Raw genomic sequence first — 15,695 nt, forward strand, 5'->3', positions numbered from 1 at the left:
TCTGTTATGTGTTGTAGAAAAGTTGAGTCATGGCTTTCATGTTCTCTCAGCACTGGTAGGCATTGCTCATTAATATTTTTTTAAATAGAACAGATTTGATTGTACTGCATATTATCATTTACATCTGATGAAGGGTAATCTCATTATGCAGGTATATTAAAATATCTTCGCATGAATGCAGTCTAAACAGACCAGTTCTTCATTTAAATATTTTTTAAAAGGGAGTTAATGAAAGTTATTCAAATATTGTCCCGAGAGCACTATACCAGCAGACTTTTAAATTACTTTCAGCCCCATTAGCATGCAATCATAATGACTTAGACAGTAATTAACCAAGGCCATGTGACAGTATGATGGATTAGAGAGTTTCAAGTCCCTGCGAATTGGACCAGTGGCTGCCTTGAAGGGTTGGAAAAGCTCACTGAAAAAGAAAAAAATAGAAACACTTGTATGACCTTGATACTTCTAGTGCAGGGGTCTCAAACTCAAGTTAGCTTGGGACCATTGCTGGTATTGTCATCTCATAGGAGGGCCACTACAGCGTTCAGGTACATACAAGAAGTTGCAATACTTCTGAAAATGTAGTTTTTATTTCCATTATTAGCATAATAATACCAAAATGCAAACAGCAGTTTGTATACATTTTTATATGATTAGCTTTTAACAGTTAGTGAAAGTCTTTTTTCCATACTCTTACAAAACTTATTGAAACCCTTGCACTGAAATATAACATATTTAACAAGAAAAACGCAATCAGAAGTAAACATCTGTATGCACATTAGTTTTTAACACTGCAAATCTTTTAATAATCTTTTTTAATAAATAACTTATTTAAACCTTGCACTAGGCTAGCCGTGGTAGTCGGTAAATAAATACATTCACAGTCCAACGACGGACTCTACGATCTGGGGTGTCTTCTCTGTTCAGCAGCGGGGCCAGCAACAGAGCTACCGCACAACAGTCACATTTAACTTTTAGCTTTTTGGAGAGAGCTAGGAGAGCTGACTGACAAGACGATGGCGGAGGATTTGTTGTCAAAGCAAAAAGCAAACGCGCTTTGTTTGGCAATATGTCGGATTTCAACTCATAACAGGTGACCTGATTACATTAATGAGGGAAAAAGAGTTGTTACCTCTCTGATAAGCTGGAGGTGTGCAGGCTGTCACCTACAGCTCTTCATCAAACAGCTACTTCTTGTCAATTACTCCCACAGATGGTATAAAATACTGCCAGACATATTTATAATTGATCCACTATCTAAAAATGCTGAACATCAGCAGTGCTAAATGAAGACATAGCATTTCCTGTGATGAGTCTACTTCAAAATAAAAGTCAGCTTGCATTGTTTTAAATAGAAATGTTTTTATTTCACTTGCATATGAAGGTGTAGTTTAAATTAGTGTGTAAGAAAAATAATTAAATTAAAAAAGATTATTTTGAGGGCTGGATTATGTTATATTTTTGACATCAGTGTGATAATCTATGGAATACCTATATGAATGTAGCTGTTTAGGTCAAAAACTATACCCAATGTATTTGTCTGTTCATGGGAAGTTGGTTGAACTGTACTAAACTACATGGTCACCATAATATAATACCTACAGTACATATGATTGCCAAACATGCCCCAAGTCTTCTGGGAAGACTTCCCACCAGATTTTGGAACCTGACTGTAGAGATTTGCTCCCTTTGAGCATTAGTGAGGTCCAGTACTGATGGTGGGTGAAAAGGCCTAACTCGTGTTCTACTATATCCCAAAGGTGATGGATGGGGTTGAGGTCAGGGTCAAACTAGGAATGCTGCTTTCTTGTGGACATGGCTTTGTGCACAGGGGCATTCTCATGATGAAAAAGGGGAGACAAACTGCTGCCAGAAACTGTTGGAAGCACATTGTTGTCATCATCATTATGATGTAGCATTAAGATTTTCTTTGAAACCAAGCAACCATGAATAGCATGCAGAACAGTGTGTCTGCATTATGTTGGCCATATAAATTAAGAGGACAATTTTACATTATATATTACATTATATATTGGGTCTCAGTAGCCTGATGGCTTGAAAACAGATACCATGACTGTCATTTATTCACCTATAGATTGGGGTGGGCCACACTCACGCTGTGCCTCCGCTCAGACATTGTGTTGTTAGGATACAAAGACATGAACAAACACATTAAATAGGCACAGCGTCCTTGCATGTTTCGGCCTGCTACTACGGAGCCGGGTGTACAGAGTGTAACTATTATCTTGGCACATGATACAAAGGTTTAAAGAAATAATTACTCAAATTAATAGACTATTGTTTGACAAGATAACTACTCACATGCATGCTATACAGAGTCTCCAGAGATCCAGCGTATCTTCAAAGTTGTTGAATTAATTAATTAATTAATTAAATTATTTATTTATTTTAACCTTATGGAGCTTTTAATTGTGCAGTTTGACGCCACTGTCACAAATATATTGACTTTTGACACTATTTTTCATGCTGATGACAGCTCATGGAGTGGCCCCCCATTTCCCCCCCTGGTTAAAATCTTTCAGACCTCATTTACAGTATGTCACAGGTATCATGTAGTCATACACTAACATCATGATAAGGATACTGAATGATTTAACAGATACACTGCCGGCCCAAAAAAATGTCACACAGTAGATATTTGGTTGGTTAAGCTTTAGCTTTGATTACGGCACACATTTGCTCTGGCATAGTTTTGATAAGCTTATGCAATGTCACAACATTTAATTCCGTCCAGAGTTGTATTATTTTTTTGCCAAGATCTTGTATTGATGATCGGAGAGTCGGGCCGCTGTGTAAAGTCTTCTTCAGCAAATCCCAAAGATTCTCAGTGGGGTGAAGCTCTGATGTCTCATGCTCCCTGAACCACTCTTTCACAGATTGAGCCTGATTAATCATGGCATTGTCATCTTGGAATATGCCCGTGCCATCAGGGAAGAAAAAATCAATTGATGGAAAAACCTGGTCATTCAGTATATTCAGGTATATTCAGGTCACTGTGACCTGGCCAACTGAAGCAACCCCAGATCATAACACTGCCCCCACAGGCTTGTAAGCTAGGCACTAGGCATGATAGGCGCATCACTTTATCCACCTCTCTTCTTACCCTGATTCGCCCATCACTGTAGAACAGAGTAAATTTGGACTCATCAGACCACATGACCATTTTCCATTGGTCCAGGGTCCAATCTTTATGCTCCCTAGCAAATTGAAGGATTTTTTTTCCTGATTAGCCTCACTGATGAGTGGTTTTCTTAAGGCTTAAGGCGTGTCGAAATTTTTTCACTATTAAACATAGCTGTGAGTTCTGCTGTTGATTTTTAGTGGTTTTCTTTGCTTGATGCAGGCCAATAATTTGACCCTTATGAAAAAGAGTAACATCTTCTCTAGGGCTGTCACGATCTCGATTGTAAGTCGGATATCGATCGATATGATGTCACAAGCTCAACCTTCGAAATCAAAGGTGGAATCGAGGATTTAGCCACGCCCCAGTGTCACGTCCGGTAGGCGTGCCAAGAAGGAAAAAAACGCCGGGGTTAAATGAGAGGCAAATTGTAAAGCATTTTGTCAGCTTAGAATGTGCTTTATAAGCGCAGTTTATTTACCATTTTTGCACACTTTGAAAAGCTCCTCCAGACCCACAGAAGACATTAGACTATAGTTAGTTAATTAAGCTGGCCAGTGCTTTCAGGTCACTTGTCCATTTTTATACCCTGAGACAAGTACCAGAATGAACCAGAAGAGGATTTCTCTAAAATATTATATCATACTGGGTTATTTCATGTCTTTCTTTGGTGAGGAGTGTTTGACAGCTATTGGCTCCTGACTGACTGGCCAACGCATCATAGTACTCCAAATAAGTATGCTCTGGGCTGGCGTACATAGGGATATCTCACAGACTGGTGGGGAGATAAGCTGAGGGGACGGTGTTGACCAGAGGAGATCTAGTGTCAGCTTATCGACCAGGGCTGCCTGCCTGACTGTGGGATAAGAGAGAGAGAAAGGGCCTTTGTTCTCACTAGGGGCACCATGTTTGGTCTCTTGCCTATTTGAGCCCTTCACTGGCCCTCGTTATACTAGGCCTACCTTTCACCAAGGGTAGGGTTTCACTGAAGATACAGTATTAAGACTGACTATTGTTCTACTGTTTCAGTTTTGATGGATGAAAGTCAAGTTCAAAAGATCATTTATGGGCAACGTCTGGGCATATCATTCTGTCTGATGATGCAATCACAGCATGCTCATTTGAATGTTGTTGTAGCAAATGCCTGTATCAATAAAGAAAAGCTAAGTTCCTTATCTGTAATAATTGCATTAATTCATAAAATGTTTGTGGTATCACTTCATTATTCATGTTTCATACCCAAAACTACCTCCAGCTCTCTTCCAATGGCAACTTGTGTTTAGCTCTCAATGATTAGTGGTGTGATAAAAATTTAAAGGGAAATGCATGAACTATTGCGTACTGCCTTCTGATATTGAGCTTCTGGTGATTGTTGTTGCACCAATGACAAAGCTCTCTATCAGTCATCTGTGGTCCTTCCACCTCTCTTTATTATACAGTAAAGGAGTCATCAGAAAACTTTTGAAGGTTCCTGGAACCAGAGTTAATGCTGAGGTCTGAGGTGTAGAGAGTGATGAGGAATGGTACCAGTACAGTTCCTTAAGGTGCACTGAAGTTGCTTATCACAGCCTCAGAGACACTGCAATCTACTCTGAGATGCCGTGTCTGGACAGGCAGTCTGTAGTCTAAGATGCAGTGTTGAGGTACAAAAACTTTTCTTCACAAGGCAGGGAGAAGTCAAAGAACATGACTCTCACAGTGCTTCCCTGCTTCTTCAGCTGTCAGAAGGTCTTGTGTGTCATGAAAGATGATGCAAACATGCTGGTGTTTAGCAGGCATAATGTTTGCCATGTTAACTAGCTTAGTTCAGCATGTCAGCATGCTAAGATTTGCCAACTAGCACATAACAAGAGGTGGCCTCTCATTTAGTTTGGCATGTATTCCCGAAAGCAGTAGGTATGGTAATGGGTTAACAATTACTGGCTAATTGTTATGTTATGACTATGACTATTCCGACGCGGCATAGAAAACATGTAACCAAAATTTCACCTGTATATGTAAATATTCTAACTCTAGAGGTACAACTCTGCTCTACTCTGAAAAAACAATTGTGAGCGTGCACGCTCCTGCTTCACTCGCCTCATCCAGTCTCCCTGCTCTACATATGCCTCTCAGCTCCATTTTAGTAGTCTCCATTTCAGCCCATTAAGGTCATCAAACAAAATTTACAGCCCTTTGGTCCATTTTCCTGAAAGGCCGCTCTCACTGTGGCACCGTTCCCTGGGGCCCAACATTCTCATGTGTTTTGTTGTGTGTGTGTGTGTATGTGTATGTAATGCAGTATGACAAGCAAAGGAAAAATGCTGGGTCTTGGTGTTTTGCATGTTGATTCTGTAGTGTTTGTGCTGTCACCGCTGGATACCCCATAACTTTAAAGTGCTGTCATGTTTGTGTAAGTGACTGAGCCTTGATGTGTCATGAAGTTCACATTTTGACAGCTAATGTTCATTACCAAACTGATGTACAGTGAGAACAATTATAAAATAGTTTTTATTATAAGTCATTTGTATTCATCTAACAGAGACTCTGCTTTCCTGCTGGGAAAGTAGCTTTAACCCAAGGGTAGACAAGATATAGAAGAGGAGCCTATGACCAAAAAAGTAACACAGTTACAAATGTGGATATGATACTTTATTTTATTTATTTATTTATTGAGTTGGGACAATGCGCATTCATCAACATTGATGCATTAAGCGTCAGTGTAAATGCGCCGGACTTAGCATAACTGCTAAATTTCAGCCGTAGGTTGAAAAAAGGTTTTTACATTCATATGTGAATTAGATACCGTATACCTACCTACAATAATGAAGGTCAAAGACCTAATAGAGGCTCCAGCAGTGAAGAAAATGTAAATGTTAACTGTAAACATATTTACAGTGGTTTGGCTCCAACAGGCAACTTGGTGAGAACCATAGAAATATTAATTAGAGACACATTAGAGCACATTCAAGTGCTTTGGAAATAAATTAGACAGAAATCAGCAGTGATAGGAGTTTTTGATGGTAGATGGGTCAGGGGTAACAGTCTTGAAAGAGAAAGTAATCAACTTGAAGGCAGACGAAATCATGCCAGATGTCCGGAAAAAGTTGATGAGAGTTTTCAGGGAGGAAAGAAAATCTGCAGCACTATTTTTCTTTTTGAGGGTTGTATGGAACAAGTTTAGATGTTTTACTAGTGTCATTATAACATCAAATATTCTTGTTAGCATTATGACTTTTCATTCTTTGTGATAAAAAAGGTTTTTACATTCATATGTGAATTAGTCTTGTGTACTCACCGATAGATTCCAGCATTTTAGGTAGTATCGTAGGCAGTTCCAGTACAGGTTTTGATATTGGAACATCCCAAAAATAAGTCTGTGAAATATCTGAAATATATGACAGGCTGTTCTCAAATGAGCCTCAAATCTTGTTTTGTCTCTCAACAGAGTATGTATCTGCGACAAGGGAGTTCTCGGGGTGACGGGACACTGCCTTCAGGATCCAGTCGGTCCAAAGGTTCAGTAGGTCGTGGGGATGTCTTTGTGGTGGACGAGGACACTGACTTATTGGATCCAATCTTCCAAAATGGCGGACAAGTCAACCCTCAGTGGAAGCCCTCCAGAAATGGATTTAAGGGAAACCAGAAGGGGAAGCCTGAACTGTCATCTAAACTATTGGAGGAGAACATTACCACAGAAAAAAAGACTGACTCGGGTGGGAGGACTTCATCGCTGTTCCCCAGAAAACCATCTGATGACATCCTTGACCTGGACATCGAAAGTGCCACCAAGAAGCCGGTAGTGGTATTTCCTGTAATTCCGAAGATCCCTACAGATCCCAGAATAGACACAGACTCCAACAAATTATGGGAGGAAACTGATGAATGGTCCAGGTCTGTCTCACCCACACCTCTTGTCATCATCTCTGGTCCATCTGCAAAGGGAGAACTCAACACCACTGATCATAGAACCAAGCACAATGGTAAAATACCAGAGAAGGAGCGCCCTGGCGTTGTGACCATTGTGTCCAGAGACAGAGACCTGGTCCTGGGCTCAGATGGCAAAACGTACCGACTCCAGAGAGGACCACCTGGCCGAATGGGTCCCCCAGGGCAGGAAGTGAGTGGGCTTATGGTCTTCTTGTTGTTTTAAAATACTTGTTTAGATGATACTGGATGTATCCAAGTGTAATCAATGCATTTTTTCTGCAGCAAAGAAAGCAAGAAGTCCTCTTTAGGATGCTCCGCCCAGTGTAAACTTCTCTATGAAAAATTGTTTTGTAGGTTAGTTTAGTTTTTTGGAAATTGATAATTAAGGCCAAGGCTTGTTTCCCACTGATTTAACATTACATTTGCTGTATCATATCATATCATATGCTGTTATTTGTTGTGGGAAGAGATAAAAAAGTTAGGACAAGCCTTATGAATGGAGAAAGTGTGACATCTGCTCATGCTTTACAACTTACAAGAGCTGTTTTCATTCAGCTGCCATCTGAATATGATCAGGGAAGGTTACACTGCTAAAACATATGTTGATCTACATGTCTTTGATGCTGCAATCTGAGCTCTAAGGGAACTACGTGGCTCAAGAGGCTCAACAGTTTGTCATAGCATTACTCAACGTGACAATCTTGACTTGTGGCTGCCAAGTTATCTGACTGGTGCCAAGGAGTAAAGCCATTTCATACTAACCAATCGGAAGGTTTACCTGGTGAAAGAGGTGGGTCGTCACAAGGACTGCAGGGCAGACTGAACCAGAACCAGACTGTCCATATGGTCATGTCTGGGCCAATCTCTGGAGTCACGCTGCCATAAAATCCACAGGATCACTCAGCACGATTACCGTAATTGAAGACGGCTGTAGGGAACATGAAGGAAGACGTCCTGTTGGCTTGGAATACTGTCCTCTCCTCTCATGTGCCACATTTCAGGTCTTGCTTGCTTAGTCTTTTGTAGTATTTGTTCGCCTGTAGCATTAGCACAGGCAAGTACTACAAGTAGTTTGTCCAACATAGGAAAACGAAGGGGGCTGATAATCAGCATTTTTTTAATTATCAGTGTTGGCATTTGCTAATTAAGTTATTTAATTTAAAAATGCATTATTTTGGCTCTGATGCAGCATATTCTCTCTGTAGTCACCAGTCTGTAGTCTCACTCAGTGTCCCGTCCACAACACTATCTGATTGGTTACATGTCTCAAGCATCTGCTTCATGAAATGTACCTAACCATTAGTTAAACTGCAACAAAGAAACTTTATAAATGGATGACAACTTCAACGCAGGCTTCCTTGCTTTCCTTTGGTGACTGACAAGTGCAGTATTACACTTCCAGGTGTCCCACTGTAGAAAATAATGGAATGAGCAGATGTGTGGGGGTTTTCCTTGCTGTGCCTTGTCTGCTATATTTGTTTATCAGGGCATCTTCTCTTGTAGTATCACTCATTTACTTAAGAAATTGTGTTGTGCTCTAACATAACCACAACTACATGAACTTTTAGCTGAAACAAGCAGCATAGAATCCCTTAAACTACAAGAATTGGGTTTTTTCTCCACAAAATGCCATAGTAAAAGAGGTGGGGAAATCTGCCAGGAAGTTTCACTTGAAAGAACACAGTGCAGACACACAGCAGGCATCCAAGCAGCTTAAAAATACAATCACTGTACATCCCGAAGCTTTAAGCCATAACATTTTATTTGCATTTATTTGCAAAGTTTTATTAGCATTCAACGTGTTGGGAACAAGACCCTAAAATGACTCCTTTGCTTTTCAAGTGGCAGTCAATAATCAGCAAACTGGGAGGTTTTACAGGGATCAAGTACTTTGCTTGTCTCTCATGTCACAGTTGTTTGCTCCTTAAGAGTAGTAGTACAGTCTTAGGTGTAAATTGACTAAGATGATTAGTACAGACACACCAGTTTAATTATTTGAGCAATGGTTTACTTGTGTGTTTTTTAAAGTAGTTGCTAAATACAATTTTGTATCCTCAAGAGTGCTTTTTTCTCTGTGTGTTTTTGTCTTTTGAGCTGTTTTATTGAGGGTTGTTACTGCATTCACAGGGCTGTCCTGGTGAGCCTGGCCTGACTGGATTTAAAGGTGATAAGGTAAGAGAAGCTTGTTTATGACATAATAGCCTCAGACGATGTGTTAAGTTGATCCACTTGGCTCTTCAGGATGTGAGTGCACCTCTGTTGTGTGCTCCTCTGAAATAGCATCCGAGGCTATATCTTGTTTTAAAGCTCAGTTTCACCTTCGACATTTTTATACCTACTGCTATAAACTCCTGTCCCTGTCTCCATTAAGTCCATGTGTCGATTATTTCTGCCAGAGCCCAAGTGCTGCATCAAATCATTTCTATGATGTAATGTTAGAAAAACAAGTTGGGCCATGATACCAATTATTCCATATAAATTGATTTGTCTTGCATAAATGTACCACTTCCTTTTATTCTCTCTCAGGGTAAGACGGGTCCTGAAGGGAGTCCAGGAAAAAAGGGGGAGAGAGGACCTCCCGGACCAGCAGGTTTACCAACCTTCTACCTGTGGAAGAACACAGCAGAGGAATGGGCTGCCTTTCAGGTAAGATGATAACCACAATTTACTCAAACTCAAGTGATTATTTAGTGAAATATTTACAGCAAGGTCTACAGCAGATCCTCTCTTATCTTCCTTATCTTATTTTGTCACAAAATCAAGTCAGGCACCTAGTCTTTATGATTTGGATGACCATTAGCTGTTGTTACAGTGCTGTTAAAATGTTTTTAGAAGGGCAGACTAGTCCACCCGATTGCAAACTGGCTTCCAAACCTAACCTTAAGCAGGCAGCGCATACTCAGCATGAACTATATGCTAGCAGCTATTGAAATGGACTTGCATTTCTATAGCTACTGACCGTTCAAGGCGCTTTACAACACTTCACATTCACACACACATGCATACACTGATGGCAGAGGCTGCCATGCTCTACCCGCTCTACCTCCTGAGCTACAGCCGCCCCTGAGTAGTTAGGCAGTTACGCAGTTAGGCATGTTTGCTAAAATGTGGACCAAAGCTCCTGTCCTAAACTTGATGTCTCTTTCATCTGTACCTCTATTACATTTTAACAATAAAGATATTATATGAACATGTATACCCATAAATACTGGTCATAAAAGTTGTTCATTTGAAAAGAAGAAGAAAGAATAAGAAGCCACATTGGATTATTAAATAAAATAGTTATATAGTATTGCATTTTTAGCCACACTATTGATATGGCTCTAGGGGTGGCAATGTCGGCCTGTCAGTTGGTTGCCTGGTCTGTCAGTTGGTTGGTATCGGACAAACTGCTGTGAAATTTGGTATTGCCAGGATGAATGAATTGTAATCCCTTTGGTCATCCCAAATGTTCATCTAGTGCAACCCTCAGGACAAAATTAAAATTTGTCCAATAATAGATAAATACATGAAAGCAAATTTTGACATGCTAACATGCTAAAAAAAGATGGTAAACATGGTTAATATAATGGTAATATAACTGCTGAACATTAGCATGTGAGCAGTTTAGGTGAGCATTTTAGCATGGAAACATTCAAAGTGCTATAAGCAACTCTGCTCACTGCGTGGGCTGTGGACTTCCATATTTTAACTGAGGTCTTTCATACTCTTCTTTTTTGTTATTGTGACTCAGCTGTAGCTTTTACTGCTTACTTACTACTTATTTTCTTTAATTTCTGTGTTGGAAGTCCAGCATAATTTAGAGGCTTACCTTTTATGTGTTGAGTTCTTATTGGATAATTGACAAACATTAAGCCAGACTTGTGGTGTATATATAGGCTGTGCTTTGATCCTTTATGTAAAACTCCCTGATTAAGGCTCTGTGTAAATGGAAGAATTAAGACCCTTCCAGTGAGTCCGTTATGTTAATTTCTTCAAAATAGTTAACAATTCAGTGAGTGATAAAAATCTCTCACTTTTGTTTTGTTTTGTTTTTTTAGATGAGTAAAGATACAACGGGTCTTTAGAAATCCACCTTTTCCTTTGTGTAGTCAACTTCTAAACTGTCATATTCAAATCTTGTCTCTTGCATATTTAACACATAAACTGAGATTTTAATATTGAGAAAGCAGTTAGCATACCCATTGGAATACTGACCAAAAACAAGTGGACTGTGGGATGCACAATTGACAAGATACAGCATTCTAAAGAGACAATTTTTGAATTCTTAGAAGATGTTTATCCCTCTACTTAATGAGGCTGACTGTTCCCACCTGCCTACAGCTTTTGTGCTAGATTTAACACATTCTGGACTGATCTCAATACTGAATGAAGAGAGATGAAATTGTTATGTATATTTTCATCATAATCTTGGTAAGCACATTTCCAAGCATTCCTTTAAATATCTTTCCAGTTGACAAGATGATTTTTCATCCCTCTCTCCTAAAGCCCTTAAGTAATTCATTGTAAGTTACCACAAGTCGTAAAAGACCCATAAGCTCCACAGACTATCTGTAAAACCTTTGACCTTGTAGTTATGGTGCGTGCAAGCTGATGTTGTATCCTCATCTGTTTAATCTCTCTGCAGTGGCCACAGCTGTATGTTGTAGAATACACCCATCAGTATGTCAGCATGATGGAGAACTGCAAGTTCGGAATTGAAAAAAGATTGCGGAAATGGAAGTCTGTTAGTAGTTTGTGAAGGCGATTTGTTACTGTATGTGCTTTGAACTCGATGGGCAACCTGCAGAGGTCATTCAGTTACTACCATTCATTCTGAATGAGGGTCAATGATAAGGCAAAGATAGATTTTTACTACAGAGACCATGGAGTTGGGGAGAAGATGGAATTCATTTTAAGTTACGTGTTCATGAATGAGGATTGGTATCACTCATGTACTCCTTTTATTTCCATTTATATAATTTTGAATTTTTAACTTCTTGTGTTTCTGTTCTTCCTGTAGCAAACCAATTTCTACCAGCTACTTCGTGCCGGTTGGCCTGTAAGTATGCTGTGACAATTAATATCCTTTCTTTGTTGGGATTTAGTTGTTTTATAAGTTCCTGTTGACCTGAGGCTGGTTTCTTCTTTGTGAGCTTGCAGAGTAAAGAAGGCTCTGAAGGACCACCTGGAGAGATGGGCAGGCCTGGCATGCAGGTAAGAGATGGGCTCCATTCACAATTACAGTATGATGATCCCGAATATGTAACATACAGAACAATCATTTCGAATTGGTGAATGTGTTAAATATTTTCTTGATCTCTTATCTCAGGGACCACCTGGTGAACCTGGGGAGCGGGGACGACCAGGGATGCCAGGAGAGATGGTAAGCACCAAAATCATGGCTGAATAAGTAGTAGTGATGCAAGTCACCATAGACAGATGCACTGATGCTCTCTGGAGATGGTACCCCCAACATTCTGGAGCAGTAGATCAAATTGCCCCTTGGTTAGCCTAAAAGAGGCCTGGTACTGGGCTTAGGGCTGGTGCAACGCGTCAGTGTAATGGATTACGTAAATACATCGATTTACGTAATGTGTGTCAATGTGTGGGATGTAAGTAGTACTATCGCCAGGCTTTAGCACTTGAAGAGGAAGCATCCCTGGCAGCTGGATTCACATTGGAACTGGTAGTGCAGCGAAACGGCGCAGGTTGGTGCAGTGGTGTGGGAGTGTCACTCCATGGTCCATGTGTGTGACGTGTTGGGAACCAGCGTTGATCAGTTTGCCGAAAGACGAAGCTGCTATGCTACATGCATGCTGGTTCTACTAGTGACTGTTTGTCCTCATCGACTGATTAAAAATAACAGTAAACAACCAGGATGAGGCAGATCATTGCTGTGTTTTAAATCTGGGGACAAGACCGAATGTAAGTGAAAGTGCGACTTAACGCGACACAGAGAAATGTCTCCTGCAGTGCATACCTTGCCATATTTGTTTGTTGTTGATTGAAGATGATTGAATAAAATATTGAAATATAAATGACAAGTTTTAAAATGTTATTTTGGGTCAATTTGTTGTGATATTAATCGAGTAATAAAAAGGTAGTAAAAATAGTTTGATTAATCCAAAAAATAATCAATAAATTTATTGATAAATACAAAAAATAATCAATAGATTAATCAATCAAAAAAATTAGGTCCATAATTCCCCCTAACTGATAAGTACCATACACCCAGATCCTCTACATGTCCTCTACAGCTGTTGGATATGGCAGTGACAGTAATTTTCTTTTTTTCTCACTGGGCTTCGTCCCAGTGCTCCCCAGCAACATGCCAGCACTTTCCTGCCAGAAAAAAGCTACATAGACACAGTCCCCTTTTTGAGTTTGTTTAAATTGTAACCTGTCTTTGAAGTTTAATGCTTTTTAAAGTTAAGTAAGTTAAGTCAAAATAAAAGCAACACATTAAATGGAAGCATTCAAGAAATATTTTCATCATTTTATGTTCATTACCCCTTAATGAAATCTGAAATATTTGTTTTCATTGGAAACTTTGAGATGTTGATCAAAATTTAAAATTTATTGAACAATGGTCTCCATACAATACACGTTTGTAAAAATAGACACACCACAGGATCCAGCAGAGTCTTACAGTTGAATGTTAAGTTAAATGAAGCGTAACATTGTTGGTGGAGCAGAGTCAGTGTGGTTAAAGGGAGTGGGTGTTTGGAAACCCTCTGCACAAGAAACTCCCTATGATGTAATCATTCTCATATTGAGAGAATAAGCAATGAAAGTGTTTTTATTGCTCGTTTAAGAAGTTCCATATTTTATTCTAAATTTGATTATACTGAGCTGTAGTTGATCCAGTTTGCTCAATATATCTGGCATTATTTAATTTCACGTTCTCTCCCTTGTCATTTAGTGGAGTCACATAAAATTTCGAAACCTCTTGACTGAATTTGTTTGGGTGAATAGCTTGTAAAGGTAAATAAAACCATGTTGCAGCCATCTCAGAAACCATCTCAAAATACATAAACATGCGTCCTGAAAGTCCACTGTAACCATATGGAAACTTTGAGCCAGCTGGAAAAGTGAGTCAGTACTAACAACAAACCACTGTGGTTGGGGATAGTTAGAAACTATCGCCCGTACAACAGTCTTTGGTGTCTGCTGTGTTTAGATCCTGTGTAGCAATGAATATAGATCTACTGTTCTGTTTGTGTTTAAGTCATTGTGTAGTCTTCATGAATGAAAGCACATTTTTGTCTGTGAAGAGTCAACCAGAGGCAATCTTGTCAGTGATGTCACCTTATTAAAATTCAAATTCAAATTCAAAGGGGGCTTTATTGGCATGAAAGTTTAACAACAATGTTGCCAAAGCATCGGTCCAAACACTCGGACATAACATAACAATAACAACACAAACACAACACCAAGATTGATTTACATTATTTATATATACAGTATATACAATGTGTGTGTGTGCGCGCGTGTGCGTGCCTGCACGTGTCAGTGTGTGTGTGTGTGTGTGTGTGTGTGTGTGTGGGGGTTATTATCTGTTGGCACTGATGTATGCCTGCCATATGCATGTCATAATTTGCCAGGTTTTGTGATGCCCATGTGGTCCAGAATCAGACCAAGTGGTGTCAAATCTGAGGCTCTGGATGCCCGCAAGCATTGCAATCTCAGGGGTAAAAGTGACTCTTTGGCAATTTGTTCAAGACTAGAAGATTTATATAACCTGTGATGAGTGGCTGCAAATTGACAATGCTTTGTTGTAAGGGGTCACATGTTGAGAGGGTTGAAATCCACTGGTCTAGATAATGCTCCACTGAATTATGAAGTCACCAATTTGATCCCCCTACCAGCAGGATGAATCTGGGAGAGGGAAGTGAGAGAGTGAAGGCAATTGCCTCTCCCTTATTACTACCACTGAGGTGCTCTGGAGTTAGACCCTGAACCCCCAGCTGCTCCAGTCTGAACCCCCAACTGCTCAGTGGCCTAAAGGCTATATTATATATGTACGGGCAGCTTCCAGGTGTGATAAGTGAATAAGTTACTAGTCAATCAATTGCAATTTTGATCATTTTGATAAACCAATGTACAAAAAATGCCAAAACTATTTATTTCCATCCTCTCCATCTGAGTATCTTAGGACTACTGGTGGGATAAAACTAGCACTCTAAAGCCTTGAGCCCTTTTATGATGAATCCAATAATTCTATTAAAAAGTAATCATTGTTTGTGTGTAAATGTGTGAGTGTGATGCAGGGTTTTCCTGTAAAAGAATGCTTTGCTCCAAGTGAAATGATCCTAGTTGAATAAAGGTTAAAAATCATAACTCAATCATCCTCTCCAGCTTAAAATATAACATGGTCCCCTGCCTACACAGGTGGTTTAGCCATTCACTGATAAACCTATCTTCAGGAAGAATTATTGCAATCCATAATCACGTAGACAGTATGTTGTTATTCACTTGATGCCTTCAATGTGATGAATGGCTCTGTTGAGTGGTGGAGAGGGTTAGTGTATTCACTTTATAAACCTATGATTTATAATGTGGTTTTCCCAAGTTTGACTTTTGATTCAGTTTTTGATTATTTTTGTTTGTAAGTATCTTGTGAAGATTTCATAAATGTTCACTAATAGGTTAATAAAGAAGC

The 15,695-nt window shown here is 39.5% G+C and overlaps 1 protein-coding gene across 1 annotated transcript in view; it reads left to right on the forward strand.

The window, feature by feature from the left end:
* The window catches only part of LOC141006218 (uncharacterized), a 101,925-nt gene that overhangs the window by 49,298 nt on the left and 36,932 nt on the right, over positions 1 to 15,695 (forward strand). Inside the window, exons 8-12 of the mRNA XM_073478368.1 lie at positions 6,572 to 7,241; positions 9,578 to 9,697; positions 12,054 to 12,092; positions 12,194 to 12,247; positions 12,363 to 12,416. Of these exons, the coding sequence (XP_073334469.1) occupies positions 6,572 to 7,241; positions 9,578 to 9,697; positions 12,054 to 12,092; positions 12,194 to 12,247; positions 12,363 to 12,416 (937 nt within the window). The remainder of the gene's footprint in view (positions 1 to 6,571; positions 7,242 to 9,577; positions 9,698 to 12,053; positions 12,093 to 12,193; positions 12,248 to 12,362; positions 12,417 to 15,695) is intronic.

The sequence above is a fragment of the Pagrus major genome, chromosome 12 (genome assembly GCF_040436345.1).
Source record: "Pagrus major chromosome 12, Pma_NU_1.0".
In the NCBI taxonomy this organism is placed as follows: Eukaryota; Metazoa; Chordata; class Actinopteri; order Spariformes; family Sparidae; genus Pagrus; species Pagrus major.